Source organism: Oncorhynchus mykiss, chromosome 2, assembly GCF_013265735.2.
Source record: "Oncorhynchus mykiss isolate Arlee chromosome 2, USDA_OmykA_1.1, whole genome shotgun sequence".
Taxonomy (NCBI): Eukaryota; Metazoa; Chordata; class Actinopteri; order Salmoniformes; family Salmonidae; genus Oncorhynchus; species Oncorhynchus mykiss.
Window position 1 is genome coordinate 55,801,791 of NC_048566.1, and position 22,135 is coordinate 55,823,925.

A 22,135-nucleotide genomic window follows, 5' to 3' on the forward strand; every position below is an offset into this window, starting at 1 on the left:
TGGAAGAAAAAGTCAAATGTTTTAAGAATTTATGGAAAATTAAATAGTAATATCTTGATTAGAGAAGTATTCAACCCCCTGAGCCAATACATGTTAGAATCACCTTTGGCAACGATTACAGCAATGAGTCTTCCCGGGTAAGTCTCTTAAGGGCTTTGTACACCTGGATTGTACAATATTTGACCATTATTCCTTTTAAAAATTCTTCAAGCTCTGTCAAGGTGGTTGTTGATCATCGCTAGACTGCCATTTTCAAGTCTTGCCATAGATTTTCAACACAATTTAAGTCAAAACTGTAACTAGGCCACTCGGGAACATTCAATGTCGTCTTGGTAAGCAACTCCAGTGTTTATTTGGCCTTGTGTTTTAAGTTATTGTCCTGCTGAACGGTGAATTTGTCTACTGTTGGAAAACAGACTGATTCAAGTTTTCCTGGAGGAGTTTTGCCTATGCTTAGCTCGTTTCTGTTTCTTTTCATCGCCTCCCAAAAAATCTCCCCAGTCCTTGCCGATGACAAGCTACCCATAATATAATGCAGCCACCACCATACTTGAAAATATGAAGAAAAGGGTTGAATACTTGACTCGAGACATTTCAGCTTTTTATTTTTTTATTAATTTGTTTTTTAAAAATGAAACATTATTCCACTTTGACATTATGGGGTATTGTGTGTAGGCCAGTGACACAAAATCTAAATGTTATCAATTTTAAATTCAGGCTGTAACACAACAAAATGTGGAAAAAGTAAAAGGTGTGAATACTTTTCTGTTACGTGAATATATTTAGTATAGTTGTATCTAAACTTGTTAAATGTTTCACTATTTCCATTTTTCTGAAATTGACTGAGTAGGATGGTCCTCCCCTTCCTCTGAGGAGGAGCCTCCACTGATATATACAAACACACACAGACTCCCACCATTACATACACACACATGTACAACCCCCCCCCCCCACACACACACACACACACACTACCACCCTTCCACTCCACTCCACTCCACACACACACACGCTACCACCCTTCCACTCCACTCCACACACACACACACACACACCCTCTTCCTGTGCTGCCTCTTAAGTGTCTGTAATCAAATTGTGTCCAGCTGTTCTCATAAATCTATCTCCTCTCCATCCGCTCTCTAATGTTCACTCGAGCACAGGCATTGGCAGCTTTCTCTCTCCAGACTGCCTGCTCTATATTTAAGCCTTTTGTGGTCTGCTTGTTGAATGACGGGTTGTGGTTGGACACGAAGCATTGCTAGAACGTTGCTTAAAGGTTAGGGGATGCAGATTGCTTGTTGACAGTTGGAGACTTAGCGTTGATAGGTTGGGTAAGGGTATAGAGATAGAGTGTCTGACTCTTGTGTCCTCTTCGGCAGTGTGTCGGTACGCCTGCCATAGAAAGTGCTGCTCTAGGATGACCACGAAATGTAGCAAAAAGGTAAGAGGCTATTGTGTATTCATGATTAAGAATGTAAAGAAGGAATAGAGTATCAGGCAAGAGACAATTAAGTACTTGCAGGGATGATGTAGTTTTTAAAGGGATAATCCATCCAAACCACTAATTCCTATGATTAACAGTGTTAAATAACACGAATATGGGGAAAACCAATCAAAAAAATGATGAACAAATGTTGTCGTTATAACAAGGTTGGTAGCAATGTGAAAATCGTTGAGGAAATCTGTTGCAGCTCAAGTCGACTACAAAACCCATAATGCAATGCTCTCTCTTTGGGCTGGCTAGCTAGCTAGGTAGTGCTTAATTTGGCTCCTCTTAGTTTTGGACTGTTTCGTTCCGGAACCTGTGCGTCTCGTGGCATGAAAAATAATCTTCACCGTTTGCCATGTAATTTTTTTTTAAAAAGCAATCAGGGTTCATTCGAGTTGCCTCCTCCCCCCTTAAAAAACATAATGTGAAAGCGTACATTTTCAGCCTGCGCCGGATAAGAATTAAGGTCAGGCCTGGGCTCATGGTTGGCTCTACATTGTAGCCTTGAGACCAACATGTTGCCGTGAGAAGAGAGAGAAGCACATCTTTAGTCTATCTCACACAGAGCTAGGATTTATTTTACCTTTATTTAAATAGGCAGAATCAGTTAAGAACAAATTCTTATTTTCAATGACGGCCTAGGAACTGCCTTGTTCAGGGGCAGAACGACAGATTTGTACCTTGTCAGCTCGGGGATTTGAACTTGCAACCTTTTACTAGTCCAATGTTACTAGTCCAATGCTCTAACCACTAGTCAATGCTGCCGCCCCAATGATGAGATTTACTTTCTATGATCTCTCCCCCTCCCTCTGCTCTGATAGACACGAGCCTGCAGCTCTCCAGCGTAGCACTTCGTCATTTATTTCCTTATAGAATCATATCCGTGGGAACCGTGCTGCAGTCTACTGCTGTATGTTCAGAAAGAAATTAAATCATTCAGAATACTACACCAGGATTAGGCCTATAAACCTATGTGGTGTGGGTATGGTGTTGTGTGAATGAATATACACTGTATATTCTTATTCAATTGGAAAGGCAAGACATGTTTATATTCCATTTTAGTCTATAGCTTTACTTAAGTTTACATAATGACACAGTTTATGTGAATAAACCTCAAAATAAATGATCAAAGAAATCACAATTTGGACCTTTACAGCAAAAAAAACAAAAACAAAAACATTTAAAATGCAAAAGAGGAAAAGAGGGGAATGAGTCACTCAGTCTACTTTTTCCATGGATATTTTTTGCTGCTCTTGACTGATTCAACAGTCCTCTTTGTCCTTTTGCATAGCCAGAGAGAAGTCCTTACATGACAAGTCACAGATCACAGATATTGAAGTTCATTTTTGATCCGATTTGTCACTGTGCTGCAACTGTTTCTGGAGTCTGGCCATTAAATGGTCACCAGAGAGAGAATCCTCTACAAAGGCATTTGAGCCTGGCACACTGAGGACAAATGAGACAATCCTGAACATGTTGATCAAGTTGGCTTTCCCTAGGTTTTGGAAAACTGCCACCCACTTCTCACTGGTGGATTTTGTGGCATCCTGTCTGGCTTTCTGTATTTCCTCCCGGCACAACACTCTTCATAGAGTTGGTCCATACTGACTGTCTCTGTCATTTTGAGGGCAACCAGCACCTGCTCCAGGTCAGTGAAGGAGAGCTCCTCATAGAGTTGGTCCATACTGACTGTCTCTGTCATTTTGAGGGCCACCACCACCTGCTCCAGGTCAGTGAAGGAGAGCTCCTCATAGAGGCCGATCAGTTTCACCATTACAATGTTCTGGTGAGAAATCAAACCACTTGTCAATGTATGTAATGACAGTGTCATAGAACTTCACAAAGTCCTGTTGCCGCTTGGACCTTTGTGCTGACACTTGTTTGTCCATCAGCTGCTTGGTCTGGCATCCAAAAAAGCTGTTCTGTTTCCGCTGAAGCACCTTCATGTTGAACTTTTGGACTTCCTAGTAAACAGCTGTGATGCAGAGTGTTGTTTCCTCCAGTTTTTTTTACGAGTTGCTCAAAAACACACCCCCGCGTTGTGGAAAAATCTCAGCAGCTTCCGTTTTTTTCTTCCTACTCAAAAATACTCTTCAGTGCCACAGGACAGGTCTCCCCAAGGGATCATGAAGTATGAAGTAAGAGCTGGCCAGATTTGCAGGAGACGATCGACAGCTGGATGAAGAGAGAGCCAAGATGCAAACATGTCACAGAATTTCACGCCACTCAACGTCAACAAAGGCAAAAAAAATGCACTCAGTTCCTCTCTTCGGGAAGCAGATACTGAGAAGCGCTGTAGATCTTTAAAACAATTGTCTCAATATCCACTGACAGCTGACCGCAGGCGTGCTTCCAGGCATAATGAGCTATGTGAGCTGGGCAATTAGCTTTCAGAATGCGATTGTTGGCACTGCTCAATAACTGGTAAAACGGAGTGGTGTTTCCTGAAGTTGACATTGGCGTTATCTGCTGCATAGGCTGTGCTGTGTCTAATATCCAGTTCGTGCTTTTCCAGACAGTTCATCAGAGCTTGATGTATGCCATTTACAGTTTCATCACGGTCTTCATAAAAGTCATGTAACTTGCACTACACTCAGACAGAGAATTATCTCACTCACACTGGAAACATGTTTCTATTTCCCTTGTTTGTGGCGTCACTGGCCACTGCGAAATGCACGGGCTCACCTTCGATCGGGGACAGATCATCCAAAATATCCCTGTCTTTGGTCCTAAAACATGAATTGTATAATCATCTCAGCTTTCGTTCTTCGCAACATTTGAGTCATGAAATAAAGGCACCTTTGAGCTTAACAAGACAGTCGGTGCCGTTGTAGCCGAGTCCGTGTGTAACCATATGGTACACATACGAGGCTTCACTTGCAGCGATTTTTTTCCCGTTTTTTCCACAGTAGACGTTAGGAAAAATGCACCGATATTGCTAGCACCTTTAGCTAGTGCGGCCTTCTTGTGCATTTCTGTGGACGCATGCTGAGTTAGGTCATTCTCCTCTCCGTGGCCAATTGAGAATTCCCGACGGCATGAAGTACAGAAAGCTTTCGTCGAGTCACCACTGACGGGTTTAACCCACGTCTTTTTTTTGCCTCCCATTGTTTGTTGTAGCTGCAGTCCTTTCTTTTTTGAAGGTTTATCCATATTTCCTTGATATGCCAAATCGGCCGAACAACAACAGAATTGGTGCGTTTACGCTATACTGGGATTGGATGAATATACGAGACATGGGAGGTCCCATATGGGACAAACTAATTTATCCCAATATAAGGGGCATCTCGGCTAATATGGGAAAGTTGGCAACCCTATGCAGGCAATACTTTATTATAAAAAAAATGTTTATTATGCCTTCCGGTACTTCAGAGCTCCCCAGATCACCCCCCTCTCGCGCTCACTTTTTGTTTCGGCACCTGCCGATTTACAACTGAAGCACAGGCTAGCTAGTAAGTGTAGCTACACACAATAAAACCAACATCAGTATCAGCATGTGAAGTAGCTAGCTACAATAGCTGTAAAATAGCCTAAACAAATTCCTCTGTTTGCCTGTACTTCTCAACTTCTATTTCTGTGTGTCCGTCCTTCCATCCGTGTGTGTTTTTCTCTATTTCTGTGTGTAGTACGACCCGGAACTGTCGTCCAGGCAGTTTGGCGTGGAGCTGTCTCGTCTGACCAGCGAGGAGAGGACAGTGCCCCTGGTGGTGGAGAAGCTCATCAACTACATTGAGATGCACGGCCTCTACACCGAGGGCATCTTCAGGAAGTCTGGCTCCACCAATAAGATCAAGGAGCTCCGGCAGGGGCTGGACACAGGTGTGATTGACAGGGTCCTGCTCCAGTTACCGTAGATTGTAGGGTTATGTTGTAAACCGGGGAGGGACAACAGAGCCGTGGTCACCGCACTCTCTATAGGTTTTCTGATTGGTTAATATAATGACAGGATACAGGGAGGTTATTTTAGAAACTGTATGCCCTAGAATGAAAATAGGCTGTTGCCACTACTATTACAGCTTGTGTTAACAGTTCCCATGACACCACGTCCAAGGTATTCACACTACCGGATCGAAAGCACTGTGTCCGTAGCAAAGAGTTTAACAGTTGTAATGTTTACTCCAACTATAGTATTTAAGTCATATTTATACTGAACAAAAAATATAAATGCAACATGTCAAGTGTTGGTCCCATGTTTCGTGAGCTGAAATAAAAGAGAGTGGGGGATGTGCTGAGGAGTATTTATGTCTGTAATAAAGCCCTTTTGTGTGGAAAAACTCCCTCTGATTGGCTGGACCTGGCTCTCCAGTGGGTGGGCCTATGCCCTCCCAGGCACACCCATGGCTGCGCCCCTGCCCAGTCGTGAAATCCATAGATTAGGGCCTAAGAATGTATTTCAATTGAGTGATTTCCTTCTATGAACTGTAACTCAGTAAAATCTTTGAATTTTGTCTCCCATTGCCCTCCAACTCCAGATGTGAGCAGCATGAACTTGGACGATTACAACATCCATGTCATTGCCAGCGTGCTCAAACAGTGGCTCCGCGACCTGCCCAACCCTCTGATGACCTTTGAACTCTACGAGGAGTTCCTCCGAGCCATGGGTAAGAACTGGGGTCAGAAGTAACCACATTGGTATTTGTTACAATGTTACTGTGTAGTAATGGTTAAAAGTGGCCTCTGTACCATTTTATAGATGCCCCGAAGGTGTAGATATAATATAATAGATATGACGATGATATAATGGATGAAGGTATGTTGTGTGTGCATAGAAATACAAATACTAGAACATACATTCCCTTTCAAGAAGGTGACGGGTGCCACCGGCGGCCATGTTGACTGCACCCATAGAAGTAAAGCAGGAAGTAATTATATTTTTTGTATGACGTGGCTTCCCCCACGCAGGCCAGCCAGACAAGCGGGAAGTGATCCGTGGGGTGTACTCTGTGATTGACCAGCTCAGCCGAACCCACCTGAGCACCCTGGAGCGCCTCATCTTCCACCTGGTCAGGTGAGTGGTCACGTTACCCCACGGGAAGCAGGATGTGGAGACTCACTGGATGCCTCCCGATTCTCCGTCCCCTTCTTCCAAAGTGTGCACTTTCCGTCATGGACTTAACTATCGGAAACTCCCTCCAGTCAATACACCAAGCCGATGCTTCTAAATCCATGAATGGGTGCGTGGGAGAAGGGTGGATAATTGGGAGGTTGTTATCCACTGTGTTCCAGTTTTGACATCTGTTCTTTGTTGCGACCTCCTCTGATGTGTGTGTGTGTGTGTGTGTGTGTGTGTGTGTGTGTGTGATCTTCCAGGATCACTCTGCAAGAGGACACCAATCGTATGTCGGCCAACGCCCTGGCCATAGTTTTCGCCCCCTGCATCCTCCGCTGCCCCGACACCATCGACCCCCTGCAGAGTGTCCAGGACATCGGCAAGACCACCGCGTACGACTCAGACTAGAATGAACAAAACACACCACAAACACCCACCATCACTCGATAGTTGCGAGTGTGTGTATACCAAGGCACTGACAACAGACACACACCCAATTGCTATTCATCAGAAGAGTCCATGTGTTATTTCTGTTGTGAATCCTGTTCCTATCAGACAGATTCAATTATAAAGTATAGACTTAGCAACAGGACAAGCCACGTTATTCACTGGTTGCTCATTCTGTGTATCCTCCTCTAGGTGTGTGGAGCTGATCATTGGAGAGCAGATGAATAAGTACAGGGCCAGACTGAAGGACATCAACAGTCTGGAGTTTGCTGAGAACAAGGCCAAGAGCAGACTGACACACATCAGGAGGTCCATGGTAAGGCACCAGGACACCAGGGGTCGTGTTCTTTAGCCATCAAACCGGATAAAAATTGGAGGGACTTCCTGGACTTGTCCAATATAAAAAAAAAAACGTTAATTTTAATTTCAGAACATTTAAGCGTTTTCTGTTGCATGCCCTAATGAAAATGACCCAGGGGTCCCAGGCAGGACAAATGTGACTGAGGCCATCATAGACTTCCCTCTCCATCTTCCAGTGGTTGAACTTTCACCTAATCTTTAGCCCTTAGTTCCTCTCACCGGATGCAACGTTCTCCAACATTCTCCCAGTGATCCGAACATTACACTCAATTATGAAATTACTTTAGCTGTGATTTCGGCCATGACCTCATGGGTCATGATTTAAGTTAATCTCCAGAAGTATTTCACTTTACCACCATATGAAAGTTCATTTGAGTGCAATTGGTTGTAATAAAAATTGGCCTACCCTCCATTTCCTTCTAATACCACCATGTAGTGTTTAGGCTTCAGCCCTAACCCTGTTCTCTCCTCCCCCCCCACTCCAGAAACCTGTACTAATCGCTGTTAGGTTTATTGGCATAACCCGCACAGCCACCCCGGTATGTATTCCTAGTATATACTCCATGAGATCACACCCAGTCCTGTCAGACCATTTGTCTGTGGTGCTGTCAATCAACCAGTCCTGTCAGCCCATTTGTCTGTGGCGCAGTCAATCAGCAAGTCGGCACCTCCCTCATGCTATGAAGTCCACGTGCCCTCACATTGCTATCTCTTCCGTCCTTCTGTCTCTCTTCCCTTCTCTTCATTCTCCCTTTCTCTATACACTGAGTGTATAAAACATTAGCAACACCTTCCTAATATTGAGTTTCACCCCTTTTGGCCTCAGAACAGCTTCAGCTCATCAGTGCATGGACTCTAAAATGTGTCGAAAGCGTTCCACAGGGTTGCTGGCTCATGTTGACTCCAATCCGTCCCACAGTTGTCAAGATGGCTGGATGTCCTTTGGGTGGTGGACCATCCTTGATCCACACGGGGAAACTGTTGAGCATGAAAAACCCAGCAGCGTTGCAGTTCTTGACACACTCACACCGGTGCGCCTGGCACTAACTACCTTACCACGTTCAAAGACACTTAAATATTTTGTCTTGGCCATTCACCTTCTGAATGTCTCAATTGTCTCAAGGCTTAAACATCCTTCTTTACCTGTCTCCTCCCCTTCATCTACACTGATTGAAGTGGATTTAACAAGTGACATCAATAAGGGATCATATCTTTCACCTGGATTCACCTGGTCAGTCTGTCATGGAAAGAGCAGATGTTCCTAATGTTTTGTACACTCAGTGTATATCTCTTGTCCACAGAAGATTGTATTTGTGTCTACCAAAGTCGGCCAACTAATATTCTCAGCTTGTCACTTATCCTCGCACCGTTGATTTGTCATACATTTGTAATAAATATCAACCTTTTATTATTTGTTAATTGAAACCGTTTTATGATTCATTCATGACTATCAACGGTCATTACTAGGTCATGTGAGAGAAATGAGAGCTGTGGTTCGTCCATTGGATAGATAGGGCAGTGTTTAGATTCTGAGTTCTGATTGGTTAAAACCGCATTCTAGCTGATGTCTATTCCACAAGTTACCACCTCTAAATCGGACGTAAAATGACCATTTACTCTGTTCCATCTGACTGCGCAATCCACTGTCTCATCAGCCCAGCCAGGCAATTTCTGAACTTGATCTCCACTATAAAAAGCATCTTTACATTATCTCACATTTCTTTTAAACTAAATTGTTGTTTTCAACAGCTGAGATTTGTATAAACTTTGCTGTCTGTCTCCGACATTTGCAACATTGTTTTAATATTCAAATTAGATCTCCAGGTGTCCCATAATAATGAACGTTTCGGGAGTCGAGACGAGACAGACATGCAGCATTTCTCAGCCAGTCGAAATCATGAATCAGCTGGCATCATATTTATGGATATATACAAAAAAAATGAAAAAAAGGTACAACGAAGTGCAGCTCATTTGCAGTCTTTCCAGTTTCACTTTGAAGTTATTGTGTTAGCTGTGTTGTTGGCTAGTTCCTCCGAACAACAGTGTCCTGATGAGAGAACACGTTTTCTATGCTAGGCGAAATCGCGCCTCATTAGCACATTGCTATGGATTAATGCAAATAAATGTCACTAGAAAACAGCTTAAACAAATGCAGATACTGTTGTTATTCTGTCTGCACTGTTTGACGTGACTGTAAGTTAGCCGTAGTTGGCTAGCTAGCAAGCAAGGGATAAGAACGTTGCCAGCCAGTATTGCAATGGAACATTTAGAACCAACGTCCATAGATACAGAACAAAAAGACTGAAGGACTGGGTCGTGTCTCTGGCAACCGAACCGATAGAACGAACGACCGACCGACAAGCCGGGCTGAGTAGCAACCCTAGATTTGTGTAAGGATGAAATAGTATGAAAAAAAATCATAAAAATAACGTTTTTAATGAACATATGTCAATCATTATTTGAATATGTTGGTAACCCTTTGTATAAAAGTGATAATGCCCTCGGCTGCCCATGTCGCCCGTACCTTAATCCGCTACTGATTTGTATTAGTCTATAAATAAATCTCTTTGACAAAAGTTGTCAGCTGTCACGTCTTAGTCGACTAGTATTTTTGAAAGTGTAAGCATAATTCATCAATAGTTGTTCTGAAATGTGTGTTTGCCAAAATGTTCTGCCTCCTCTATGTTTAATATAACACGCACACATTAGTTATTCATTTCAGTTGCCTATCCTGACATGAAGTTTATCTATAGAAAGCATTTGACTCTGATGTGTGCCACAGAAAGTATTTGATTCTAGCCACAATATTAAGGAAATTAGAAGGGGGGGGGGGGATTTTCGGCGCAACACCCGTGCAAATATATCCTCCAAACACTGGCTCCTCTGGCATTATCACTCAAATAACCAATGAGCTTGCTTTGTTTGTTTTATGTTTTCATTATTTGCATCTTGACCGAACTTTATTTTTTTGTTGCTTCGCATCATAACATGCAGCCTAAAAAGGTCATGCACACCTATGTATGCTTGCGTGCGTGCCTGTGCTACAGTTTGTTGGTTTTATAACACTCACAAAGTAGTTTTTAATCAGAACTTGATGAACATATTCTAGAAAATATGCATATTCAGTTGCTTTGTGCAGGTCTGAGAAATCGACGTTAAAAAGACCATCCTCAACCATGTCCCTCGCTGTGGGTTTTACTGTCCAACCATCTTGAATGCTCATCTCTCGGGCTGTCGTCACTGTGTGTGTGTTTGCTAGTAGAACCTGTCTTCATGACACTGAGTCGGATGTTAACCGTTCCATCAGCCTCTATCCTAACCACCTAATGGCCTGCCGTAGCCTAGCCAAATAGCCTAGCTTACCTCATAGACTAGCCTTTATGCTAACTAGCCCTCTGCTCTGTGTCCTATAGGGCAAAGGTGGTCTTCGGAGGGGTAGCAGCCACCACACGCCCTCCCCACCCCTCAGCCCCAGAGCGGTCCCGGTGGACGGGGACAGTGCTGGGGAGGAGGGGGCAGAGCCAGGGCTGACGGAACAGCAGCAGGCCGCCATGCAGCAAGAGGAGAGGGTCCTCACCGAGCAGATCGAGAGCCTGCAGAGAGAGAAGTAAGCCTGTCATGTCGTCCTTATTATCTCTTATTAACTATAACTCTAGTACTGTAGGGGGCTTTCTCAAAAAACGGTACCTGCCCTTGGACCTTCTCCTCCAATGTGTTTTGACAACGAGGCGAGGACATAAGGAATTGAGGAAAGACGAATTATACTGTCTGGTGAACAACTTATACCCTCTGGTGAACAATTTATACCCTCTGGTGAACAACTTATACCCTCTGGTGAACAACTTATACCGTCTGGTGAACAACTTATACCGTCTGGTGAACAACTTATCCTGTTGATCCTACTTGATGTAACGGATGTGAAACGGCTAGCTTAGTTAGCGTGGGCGCTAAATAGCGTTTCAATCAGTGACGTCACTTGCTCTGAGACCTTGAAGTAGTAGTTCCCCTTGCTCTGCAAGGGCCGCGGCTTTTGTGGCGCGATGGGTAACGATGCTTCGAGGGTGACTGTTGATGTGTGCAGAAGGTCCCTAGTTCGCGCCCGGGTATGGGCGAGGGGACGGTTTAAATTTGTACTGTTGCATTGATGCTGTTGACCCGGATTACTGGTTGCTGCGGAAAAAGGAGGAAGGTCAAAAGGGGGGTGAGTGTAACGGATGTGAAACGGCTAGCTTAGTTAGCGTGGGCGCTAAATAGCGTTTCAATCAGTGACGTCACTTGCTCTGAGACCTTGAAGTAGTAGTTCCCCTTGCTCTGCAAGGGCCGCGGCTTTTGTGGCGCGATGGGTAACGATGCTTCGAGGGTGACTGTTGATGTGTGCAGAAGGTCCCTAGTTCGCGCCCGGGTATGGGCGAGGGGACGGTCTAAATTTGTACTGTTACATTGAGACGCAGACGTCTCAAGTAGGCACCTGGAATTGCAAATGCGCTACGCTAAATGCTAAATGTACTCGTTAAAACTCAAACGTTCATTAAAACACACATACAGGGTATTGAATTAGAGCTACACTCGTTGTGAATCTAGCCAACAAGTCAGATTTTTAAAATGCTTTTCGGCGAAAGCATGAGAAGCTATTATCTGATAGCATGCAACACCCCAAAATGCCTGAAGGCGACGTAAACAAAAGAATTAGCAGAAATAAAATATAAAACATTCATTACCTTTGACGAGCTTCTTTCTTGGCACTCCTATATGCCCCATAAACATCACTATTGGGTCTTTTTTCGATTAAATCGGTCCATATATACCCAAAATAGCCATCTATGGAAACTGTGTAATTCAGAAAAAACATCGTTTTAAAACGCTGCGTCATTTTTTAAAATTAAAAAAGTCGACGATAAACTTTCACAAAACACTTCGAAATACTTTTGTAATCCAACTTTAGGTATTAGTAAACGTTTATAATCTATCAAAATGATCACGGGTGCGATGTGTATTCAATAGCTCCACGTCTTCAAATCATGGTCGAAAATCTCTCCTCCAAAACATCCTGTCGGAGACCGGAAGAAATGGAATGTCTTTCCTTTGTTTGACTAAGAAATAACTCTCAGATGACGACAATGGCGACATCGTGTGGAATCTGTAGGAATTGCATCCGAGGCCCTATTTAATTTGGTGTCCTTTAAACAATACATGCAAGTTTTTTTTTTTTTTTTTTATTTTACCTTTATTTAACCAGGCAAGTCAGTTAAGAACAAATTCTTATTTTCAATGACGGCCTGGGAACAGTGGGTTAACTGCCTGTTCAGGGGCAGAACGACAGATTTGTACCTTGTCAGCTCGGGGGTTTGAACTCGCAACCTTCCGGTTACTAGTCCGACGCTCTAACCACTAGGCTACGCTGCCGCCCCTGGCGCATGGATATTATTTTCAGCTTTCAGTGACCAGTTTTTATTGCGCTTTTCGATGAAACACACGCTCTGTTATAGTCACAGCTGTGATTTAACCAGTTTTAGAAACTTCAGAGTGTTTTCTATCCACACATACTAATCATATGCATATACTATATTCCTGGCATGAGTAGTAGGACGCTGAAATGTTGCGCGATTTTTAACAGAATGTTCGAAAAGGGAGGGGGTAGACTTAAGAGGATTTATACCGTCTGGTGAACAACTTATACCCTCTGGTGAACAACTTATACCCTCTGGTGAACAACTTATACCGTCTGGTGAACAACTTATACCGTCTGGTGAACAACATATACCGTCTGGTGAACAACTTATACCCTCTGGTGAACAACTTATACCGTCTGGTGAACAACTTATACCCTTTGGTGAACAACTTATACCGTCTGGTGAACAACTTATACCGTCTGGTGAACAACTTATACCCTCTGGTGAACAACTTATACCGTCTGGTGAACAACTTATACCGTCTGGTGAACAACTTATACCGTCTGGTGAACAACTTATACCACCGTCTGGTGAACAACTTATACCACCGTCTGGTGAACAACTTATACCGTCTGGTGAACAACTTATACCACCGTCTGGTGAACAACTTATACTGTCTGGTGAACAACTTATACCACCGTCTGGTGAACAACTTATACCACCGTCTGGTGAACAACTTATACCACCGTCTGGTGAACAACTTATACCACCGTCTGGTGAACAACTTATACCGTCTGGTGAACAACTTATACCGTCTGGTGAACAACTTATACCACCGTCTGGTGAACAACTTATACCGTCTGGTGAACAACTTATACTGTCTGGTGAACAACTTATACTGTCTGGTGAACAACTTATATATGCCATTTTTGCAGAAGCTTTTATCCAAAGCAACTTTTTACATACGGGTGGTTCTGGGAATCGAACCCACTGTCCAACCGTTGCAAGCACCATGCTCTACCAACGTACCTACACAGGACCACATGTCGACAGGGTGTTGATGGGATGTATACATGTTGATCGTGTGTGTGTGTGTAGGGAGGAGTTGACATACGAGATGTTGATGTTGGAGCCGCGGGCGTCTGATGATGAGACTCTGGAGTCGGAGGCCTCGATAGGAACAGCAGACAGCTCTGAGAACCTCAGCATGGACCATGAGGGAGCCGCCTCCTACCCCTCTGGTGAGACTGGAGAGTGTGTGTGTGTGTGCGCGTGTTCTATATGTGGTGCGTGCCTGTCCGTCTGTGTGTGTGTAGTAAACACTTTTCTCTAACCAAATATTTCTCTTGACAGGCACCTACCGCTCCCGGAAGCCTGAAGCCAAGAGCCGCCGCGGCCTCCGGAGACAACCCGACTCTGTGGACTCGGTCGACTCCATCTTGTCCACCGCCTCTTCCTCGCTCTCCTCTTCCTCCTACCACCCCTCCTCCTCGGTTATCCCTCCTTCCCCCAACTACCGCTTCCGCTCCTCCTCATCCGGCCCCCTGCTCGCCTCCTGCTCATCGGGCCTAGGAGTCCCCGTAGTGCAGTCTGAGGGGGACCCGAGGGGCACTGTGGGGGTGAAGAGTCGCCACCGCCTCCGGCTGAGTAGGAGCTCGCCGCGTGAAGCCCCCGAAGGCCACAGGAGGGAGTCTGACTTCAGCTCGCCGCCCCAACAGCTGGTTCTGTATGGCAGTAACGAGTTTATGGTGTGAGGGAGAGTGGCGGAGAGACGAGACATCCGAACCGCCTTCTATCCCCCATGCCGATAGAATGTGTATGAGGAAGGGAGGAAGGGAGTGAAACAGGGCTGGAATGGGCCATGTAGGCATCCATCTCTCACTTCTGTCCTCCCCTAGCTGTGCTCACCTCTCTACTTCTTCCCTGTGCCAGTCTTGCCTTGGAGGTCTGCCGCCGTCCCACGATGCAGTTCGGCGCCATCCGCTTGGTGGGAGTGGGCTGAGAGTGAAGTGAAAGATGATGAACGGAGAGGGAGAAAGAGAGATGGGATGAATGAACGAAAGAAATAGGAAGCCTCGGGAACGAAGATGGAGGCATGTCAGGAGGCTGTAGAGGAATAAAATGGCGAGAGAGATACGGAGAGTGAAGTGAAAGATGATGAGCGGAGATGGAGAAAGAGAGATGGGATGAATGAACGAAAGAAATAGGAAGCCTCGGGAACGAAGATGGAGGCGTGGCAGGAGGCTGTAGAGGAATAAATGGGCGAGAGAGAGACGGAGAGTGAGGAAAAGGATGAGGGCGGCTGCCTTGACTCACCTGTCTTTTTAAACTTTGACCTCCAAGCCCCTTGACCCCTGCTGGAGCCTCAGGGGCACAGAGGGGCTGGAGAGAATGGAAAAAAAATAGAAGCTACAGCGCCATCTTTTGAGTGGAGGTCTAAAGTGGTTTGAGCCACTCAAAAGCAGAGTGACTGACTGAGAGTACTGTCCACCATTTTGATAAGAAGCACTCCGCTACTCTCACATCTGCTTTCAAGTTTACACGATACAGCCTCTCCACAAGGCTGCATGCTCCTTCATTACACTTGTTTCCTATGCCTGTTCAAGAGACTACTGTGGTGATATGTTATAAATGTGTAATATGACATTACTATTATTATTATGTTATTAAAAATATGTAAATAGAAGGAACTCCAGTGCTACTGGGTCGTCCAGTGTTTATAATAACTGTGTCTTGTCAGGAGTCTTTTGCAAAGTGAAGTTTATGGGATTCAGGTTATGGTTTTGTTTGTCGTTTTGTTTTGTTGATTTTTAACAAGGTTGGTGCTATCCGGGATCTTTGGGACGTCCCTACCCTAAACACTAACCCTTATCCTAACCCGCACTATAACCGTAAACCTTACTGAAACGTAACCATTTTTTTTATTTCAACTTCAATGGGGGGTAGGGACGTCCAAAGTATCCCTGATAGCACATACCATTTTAACAGAGCCACTTGATGTGTTCAGTTGGTGCCACTTCTTCTCATGTGAAATAATGCATGTGGTGCAACAAGGGATTGACTTTCAGACACTTACGATCATCACATCACTGTTGCCATTGTGTTTGACACCGCGACTGCGGTGTTCAATGTTTATCAGCCATAATGTATTGTAATGCCTTTCTCCTCCATCCGTCGTTTGTCTGTCCCCGTCCCCTGTCCCCCGTCCCCACACACAATTCTACGTTGTTCTGAGACATCAGTGTTAAGAGTAACCAAATCAGGACTTGAATTTATTTTGTCTTTTTATTGGTGTTTCATTATTGTTGTTGTTAAAGTTGCCATTGAGGCTATTGTCAGCTTTACTTGCGTGGTAAGGGGGATTTTGTTGAGACAAAATACATTTTTATCGCCTATCTGTACCAAGAGGTGTGTGTGTGTGTGTGTGTGTGTGTGTGGTTGGTTGGTTGGTTATCACTACTGCTCTGTTCATTTGATGTCAACACAGTCCAACCTTTACGACAGACAGACAGACACACACACACACACGCAGTCCTCTGCTATGTATGTCCCATACAACCTTTGAGCCAGCCAAATCCTTCGCCTCTGATTTTGACATTGGTTAAAATATGAATGAACCTTTCCATCCACTTCACTACCGGGCCTTCCTGAACAGTAGCATTTACTCCATGCTAAATGTGTATTTAAATGCCTCGCAGAGAAAAGGCAATCGGTTTCAATTGTCCAGTGTGTTTCAACAGAAGATAACTCTCTGGTACTGTAAGATAAATACCGCTGTACTCTCACTCTCTATACCGTGCAATATCCTATGTGCCCTGTAGGGGGACCTGTCTGTCTGTCTATCTATCTATCTCTTCTCACCAGTACTTAACCTGGAGTTAAATCAGTATTATAGTCTTGCCATTCCTGTACTGTACTTGCCATCCAATGCAATACAACAAGGACACATCTGAAACAACACAATCAAAGTCTTGACATAGAAAAGGTGTAGGACTTGATCGCAGAATAGTCGTCATAATGAATAGGGAATTTCATGTAGCCCTATGTGTTTTGTCACAAGCTTGCCTCTTCTTCAGTGTGCGTTGTTCCATCCAGATTCTCCACTGTGTCCCAAAACCCTTTAGAGACTTTACTTGCTGCTTGTTGTCTACTATTCGGGTGAAGCAGCTGAACCATGGTGGTATTTTAGGGAGCAGGCACCTCGATTCAGTCACAACCAAACCTGGGTTGTATGCATTAGGCACCGAATGAAAGAAAACTGACTGAAACAGGAAGGGACTACCCGAACTGACTACCAATAAGAACCGCTTGTTTTTGTTTTACGTCGCAACGCTTTTTGCTACGGTGTGCCCTAATGAATACGACCCTGGTTATCAGAAAGAGCACTCAGAAGTTCAGTTTCGAGAGGGGAGCACTGAGGGTTGTTGAGGGGCGTGGGAGAAAATAACCATTCATGCTGGTCAAAAACCCACACTAAGCACGGGATTTGTACACCCTAAGGCTGGCATTGGCGTACTGCTAAAGTGAATGTACCTATCACTGGAAGGCAATGCTCTGCTTTCTCTTGTCGTTTTGTTGTTATTTTTATATACAGTATGTATATTGTATTTATGATCATGCTTACGAGTGTACATTGAAGAGGGGGGGAAAAAAGCCTGTAATTAAAAGGATATATTATCCTGTGTATGACTCCTTCTATAATATTAATCATATTTAATGTTTTTTTACAGGCTCAAAAAAAAAACTCATGTTTGTGCTACAGCAAAAATCCAACTTGAGCAATTGTATCTTTTTGTGTGTGTGTGCTACTCTGGACACAGTTGTATGTATAAGGTGCAATTTGTCTAATATTTCTTTTTTTTTATTATATAAATTATATGTCTATGGTAAAAATAAAAATAAACAAATTTATGGGGGAAAAAATCATGTGCTTATTAAAAAGGCCAAACTGTTGTGAATTGTGTGATTAAAATACAGTGCATTCGGAAAGTATTCAGACCCCTTGACTTTTTCCACATTTTGTAACATTATAGCCTAATTCTAAAATAGATTAAATCGTTTTTCCCCCTCAGCAATCTACACACACTATATAATATACCTCATAATAACCCACTATACCCCAACCCCATAAACATTTTTTTTTAAACATTTAAAAACAAAATATCACATTTACATAAGTATTTACTCAGTACATTGTTGAAGCACCTCTGGCAGTGATTACAGCATCGGGTCTTCTTGGGATTGACACTACGAGCTTGGCACACCTGTATTTGGGGAGTTTTTCCCCATTCTCTGCAGATCCTCTCAAGCTCAGTCAGGTTGGATGGGGAGCGTCCATGCATAACTATTTCCAGGTCTCTCCAGAGATGTTCGATCGGGTTCAAGTCCAGGCTCTGGCTGGGCTACTAAAGGACATTCCGAGACTTGTCCCGAAGCCACTCTTGCGTTGTCTTGGATGTGTGCCTAGGGTTATTGTCCTGTTGGAAGGTGAACCTTTGCCCCAGTCAGATCCTGAGCGCTCTGGAGCAGGTTTTCATCAAGGATTTCTCTGTTCATTGCTCCATTCCTCTTTCCATCAATCCAAACTAGTCTCCCAGTCCCTGCTGCTGAAAACATCCACACAGCATGATGCTGCCACCACTATGCTTCACTGTAGGGATGGTGCAGGCGCTTCAACTGCAACGTGCTGGCCAGGGCTCTAGGGTAATGCTCCCTGAGGCATTGGTTCAAGGAAGAAGTGTCTGGTATCCTAGATATGTTCTTGATTAGTAAGGAGCTGTTTGCTCATAGACTGGCTAGGTGCTCCCCTGCAGGAGCTCAACCAAACGTTGAGTCCCAGTCAGGAGCAGTGGTGTTTCATCACACCTTCCCCCCTGCAATATACATCTAACCCATTGACTAGAAGGGCTTTCTGATCGAGGGAAGCATATGTACAATATAGTTTGTTTTGATTACACACACATAGGTTGTGCTGTTTTCTTATGTGTGTTTTCACACTGCATTTCCACAGTTACTTGTAGCTTCTTTTTTTTTACCTAGAAAAAGAAATGAGGAAGTCCTTTTGAATTTTTAGCGTATCTGTGTGCCCTGGCCTGTACAGTGAATATAGCACTTTTAATTTACAACTAAAGTGCTGTTTGGTTTTGTTTCAGCAAGTTTGTGGATGATCATGTCCACAGTATAAAGACAGTCGTTTTCAGACACGTGTCTGCTGGCATTTTTTCCATTACACACAAGTGTTTGGAGCTTGCTATAGATCGCTCATTGGCACAGTTGGTGGCCTCTGTCTTCTGTCCGTCGTCTGTGAACTCGCTGTGACGTGGAGAAATAACCGTGTGGGCGGTGGGTTAAAGTAATTAAGTAAAAATACTTTATACTTACGTTTTTTTGGGGGGGGGGGGGGGTATTTGTACTTTTAATATTTATATTTTTGACAACTTTTCCTTCACTACATTCTTAAAGAAAATATTGTACTTTTTACTCCATACATTTTCCCTGGCACCCAAAAGTACTCATTACATTTTGAATGCTTAGCAAGACAGCAAAATGGTCTAATTCACACACTTATCAAGAGAGTATCCCTGGTCATCCCTACTCCCTCTGATCTGGCGGATTCACTAAACTCATAAAGGTGTGTAGTAACTTAACCTTCTATTTTTTGAAAAATAATTCTTGCTGATATGAATGATAGGTTCCTTATGTTTCCAAAACCATACCGCAAGCGATGCATGTTCACGTTGAGACTGAACGTCTTAACAAAAGTCCCTCCGAGAAGAAGATAACTTCATCAAAATACACTGAAGGTAGTTAGCGTCTATGAATGGGGTAGTGGTAGCCTGCTGTGTTTAAGGGGGTTTTCACACTTTCAGACAATTTTTGTGAACCTTTTTTATTGCAATGTGAACACTCCAAAGAAACTCAGGCCCATCAAAAGAGCCCCCGAAGCGAACCCGAACTGAGGCCATCTCGAGAGGTCATTAAAAAAAAATGCAACACCCCTCTCCCCAAGTAAAAAATATTTTCACATGACCCACCCCTTGTACTGTGAAATAAATGTAACATTCCATGGCCCATGGTTTATGAACTGACAAACAAAACGATGCCGGATTCAAAAGTTCAAGAGTTCAAATTCAAGAGTTTTTCCCATTTTTTTATTATTATTTCAAATTCCTGGTACTGCCCATATGTAGCTTGTTTTTGGTCGCAAGTTCCTGGAATGTCAGAAGAATTAGAACATATACCTGGAGCTTACTGCAAATACAGTTGAAGTCGGAAGTTAGCCAAATAAATACACCTTAGCCAAATACATTTAAACTCAGTTTTTTCACAATTCCTGACATTAAATCCTAGCAAAAATTCCTTGAATTAGGTCAGTTAGGATCACCACTTTATTTTAAGAACGCGAAATGTCAGAATAATCGTAGCGAGAATGATTTATTTCAGCTTTTATTTCTTTCATCACATTCCCAGTAGGTTAGAAGTTTATATACACTCAACTAGTATTTGTTAGCATTTCCTTTAAATTGTTTAACTTGGGTCAAATGTTTTGGGTAGCCTTCCACAAGCTTCCCACAATAAGTTGGGTCAATTTTGGCCCATTCCTCCTGACAGACATGGTGTAACTGAGTCAGGTTTGTAGGCCTCCTTCCTTGCATAAGTTCTGCCCAAAAAATGTTCAATAGGTTTGAGGTTAGGGCTTTGTGATGGCCACTCCAATACCTTGACTTTGTTGTCCTTAAGCCATTTTGCCGCAACTTTGGAAGTATGCTCTGGGTCATTGTCCATTTGGAAGACCCATTTGCGACCAAGCTTTAAGTTCCTGGCTGATGTCTTGAGAAGTTGCTTCAATATATGCACATAATTTTCTATCCTCATGATGCCATCTATTTTGTGAAGTGCACCAGTCCCTCCTGCAGCAAAGCACCCCCACAACATGATGCTGCCACCCCCGTGCTTCACCCGTGCTTCACGGTTGGGATGGGATTCTTCGGCTTGCAAGCATCCCCCTTTCCCTCCAAACATAACGATGGTCATTATGGCCAAACATTTCTATTTTTGTTTCATCAGAACAGAGGACATTTCTCCAAAAAGTACGATCTTTGTCCCCATGTAAAGTTGTAAACCGTAGTCTGGCTTTTTTATGGCGGTTTTGGAGCAGTGGCTTCTTCCTTGCTGAGTGGCCTTTCAGGTAATGTCAATATAGCACTCGTTGTACTGTGGATATAGATACTTTTGTACCTGTTTCCTCCAGCATCTTCACAAGGGCCTTTGCTGTTGTTCAGGGATTGATTTGCACTTTTCGCACCAAAGTACGTTTATCTCTAGGAGACGGAACGCGTCTCCTTCCTGAGCAGTATGACAGCTGCGTGGTCCCATGGTGTTAATACTTGCTTACTATTGCTTGTACAGATGAACATGGTAGCTTCAGGCGTTTGGAAATTGCTCCCAATGATGAACCAGACTTGTGGAGGTCTACAATTTATTTTCTGATGTCTTGGCTGATTTCTTTTGATTTCTTTTGATTTTCCCATGATGTCAAGCAAAGAGGCACTGAGTTTGAAGGTAGGCCTTGAAATACATCCACAGGTACACCTCCAAATTACTCAAATGTTGTCAATTAGCCTATCAGAAGCTTCTAAAGCCATGACATCATTTTCTGGGATTTTCCCAGCTGTTTAAAGGCACAGTCAATTTAGTGTATGTAAACTTCTGACCCACTGGAATTGTGATACAGTGAAATATAAGTAAAATAATCTGTCTGGTAACAATTGTTGGAAAAATGACTTGTGTCATGCACAAAGTAGGTGTCCTAACCGACTTGCCAAAACTATAGATTGTTAATTAACAATACATTTGTGGAGTGGTTCAACGAGTTTTAATGACTCCAATCTAAGTGTATGTAAACTTCTGACTTCAAATGTAAATACTCCTCAGTTTTTATCAGTCGTCCTGATGGCTGGTTTAAGACGATTCCGCAGGTGAAGATGTCGAATGTGGAGCTCCTGGGCTGGCGTATTCTGCGGTTGTGAGCCCGTTTGGCCGTACTGCCAAATTCTCTAAAAACTATGTTGGAGGCGGCTTATGGTAAAGACATGAACATTCAATTATCTGCCCACATCTCTGGTGGGAATTTCTGCAGTCAGCATGCCAATTGCATGCTACCTCAACTTGAGACATCTGTGGCATTGTGCTGTGTGACAAAACGGCACATTTTATAGTGGCCTTTTATTGTCCCCAGCACAAGGTGCACCTGTGTAATGATCATGCTGTTTCATAAACTTCTTGATATGCCACAACTGTCAGGTGGATGGATTATCTTGGCAAAGGAAAAATGCTCACTAACAGGAACGTAAACAAGTTTGTTGACAAAATTTGAGAGAAATAAGATTTTTGTGAAAA

The 22,135-nt window shown here is 43.5% G+C and overlaps 1 protein-coding gene across 10 annotated transcripts in view; it reads left to right on the top strand.

Moving 5' to 3' along the window:
* myo9ab (myosin IXAb) overlaps positions 1-17,728 on the top strand; it is a 226,858-nt gene extending 209,130 nt beyond the window's left edge. For 8 of the 10 annotated variants that reach the window (XM_036950868.1, XM_036950837.1, XM_036950830.1 and 5 more), the window contains 10 exons: positions 1,380-1,441; positions 5,116-5,308; positions 5,962-6,090; positions 6,392-6,497; positions 6,800-6,931; positions 7,179-7,302; positions 7,832-7,885; positions 10,760-10,953; positions 13,835-13,977; positions 14,090-17,728. In XM_036950868.1, the coding sequence (XP_036806763.1) occupies positions 1,380-1,441; positions 5,116-5,308; positions 5,962-6,090; positions 6,392-6,497; positions 6,800-6,931; positions 7,179-7,302; positions 7,832-7,885; positions 10,760-10,953; positions 13,835-13,977; positions 14,090-14,490 (1,538 nt within the window). In that variant the 3' untranslated portion in view covers positions 14,491-17,728. The remainder of the gene's footprint in view (positions 1-1,379; positions 1,442-5,115; positions 5,309-5,961; positions 6,091-6,391; positions 6,498-6,799; positions 6,932-7,178; positions 7,303-7,831; positions 7,886-10,759; positions 10,954-13,834; positions 13,978-14,089) is intronic. The other 2 variants (XM_036950894.1, XM_036950849.1) reach the window with 1 other exon arrangement.
* The last annotated feature ends 4,407 nt before the right edge of the window (positions 17,729-22,135 follow it).